Here is a 217-nt window from a genome sequence, read left to right as displayed (position 1 = left end):
GGGGTGGGCAGCTTGGGGCGGCACAGCCATGGGTTCAGTGCCCGTGGTGGGGTGAAGGGATTCCCCCTGTGCCTTGCCCAGTGTCTCCTCCCGCTGCAGGCGGCCGTCCCTGCAACGCCAAGGACTTTGGCCACGGTTCGCTGGTGTGCGCCTGCAGCGCCGCGTACTGCGACACGCTGGACCCCGTGGCGCTGCCGGCACTAGGCACCTACGTCCG

General features: G+C 70.0%; 1 protein-coding gene across 1 annotated transcript in view; it reads left to right on the top strand.

The window, feature by feature from the left end:
• Positions 1–81: 81 nt before the first annotated feature.
• Positions 82–217, top strand: part of LOC104537661 (glucosylceramidase-like) — a gene marked incomplete at both ends in the record, with an annotated part of 1,921 nt that continues 1,785 nt past the window's right edge. The window contains 1 exon segment of the mRNA XM_010180606.1: positions 82–216. Within this exon segment, the coding sequence (XP_010178908.1) occupies positions 82–216 (135 nt within the window).

This window comes from Mesitornis unicolor, unplaced genomic scaffold (assembly GCF_000695765.1).
Source record: "Mesitornis unicolor isolate BGI_N332 unplaced genomic scaffold, ASM69576v1 scaffold29383, whole genome shotgun sequence".
Taxonomy (NCBI): Eukaryota; Metazoa; Chordata; class Aves; order Mesitornithiformes; family Mesitornithidae; genus Mesitornis; species Mesitornis unicolor.
This window is presented reverse-complemented; position numbering and strand designations above follow the sequence as displayed.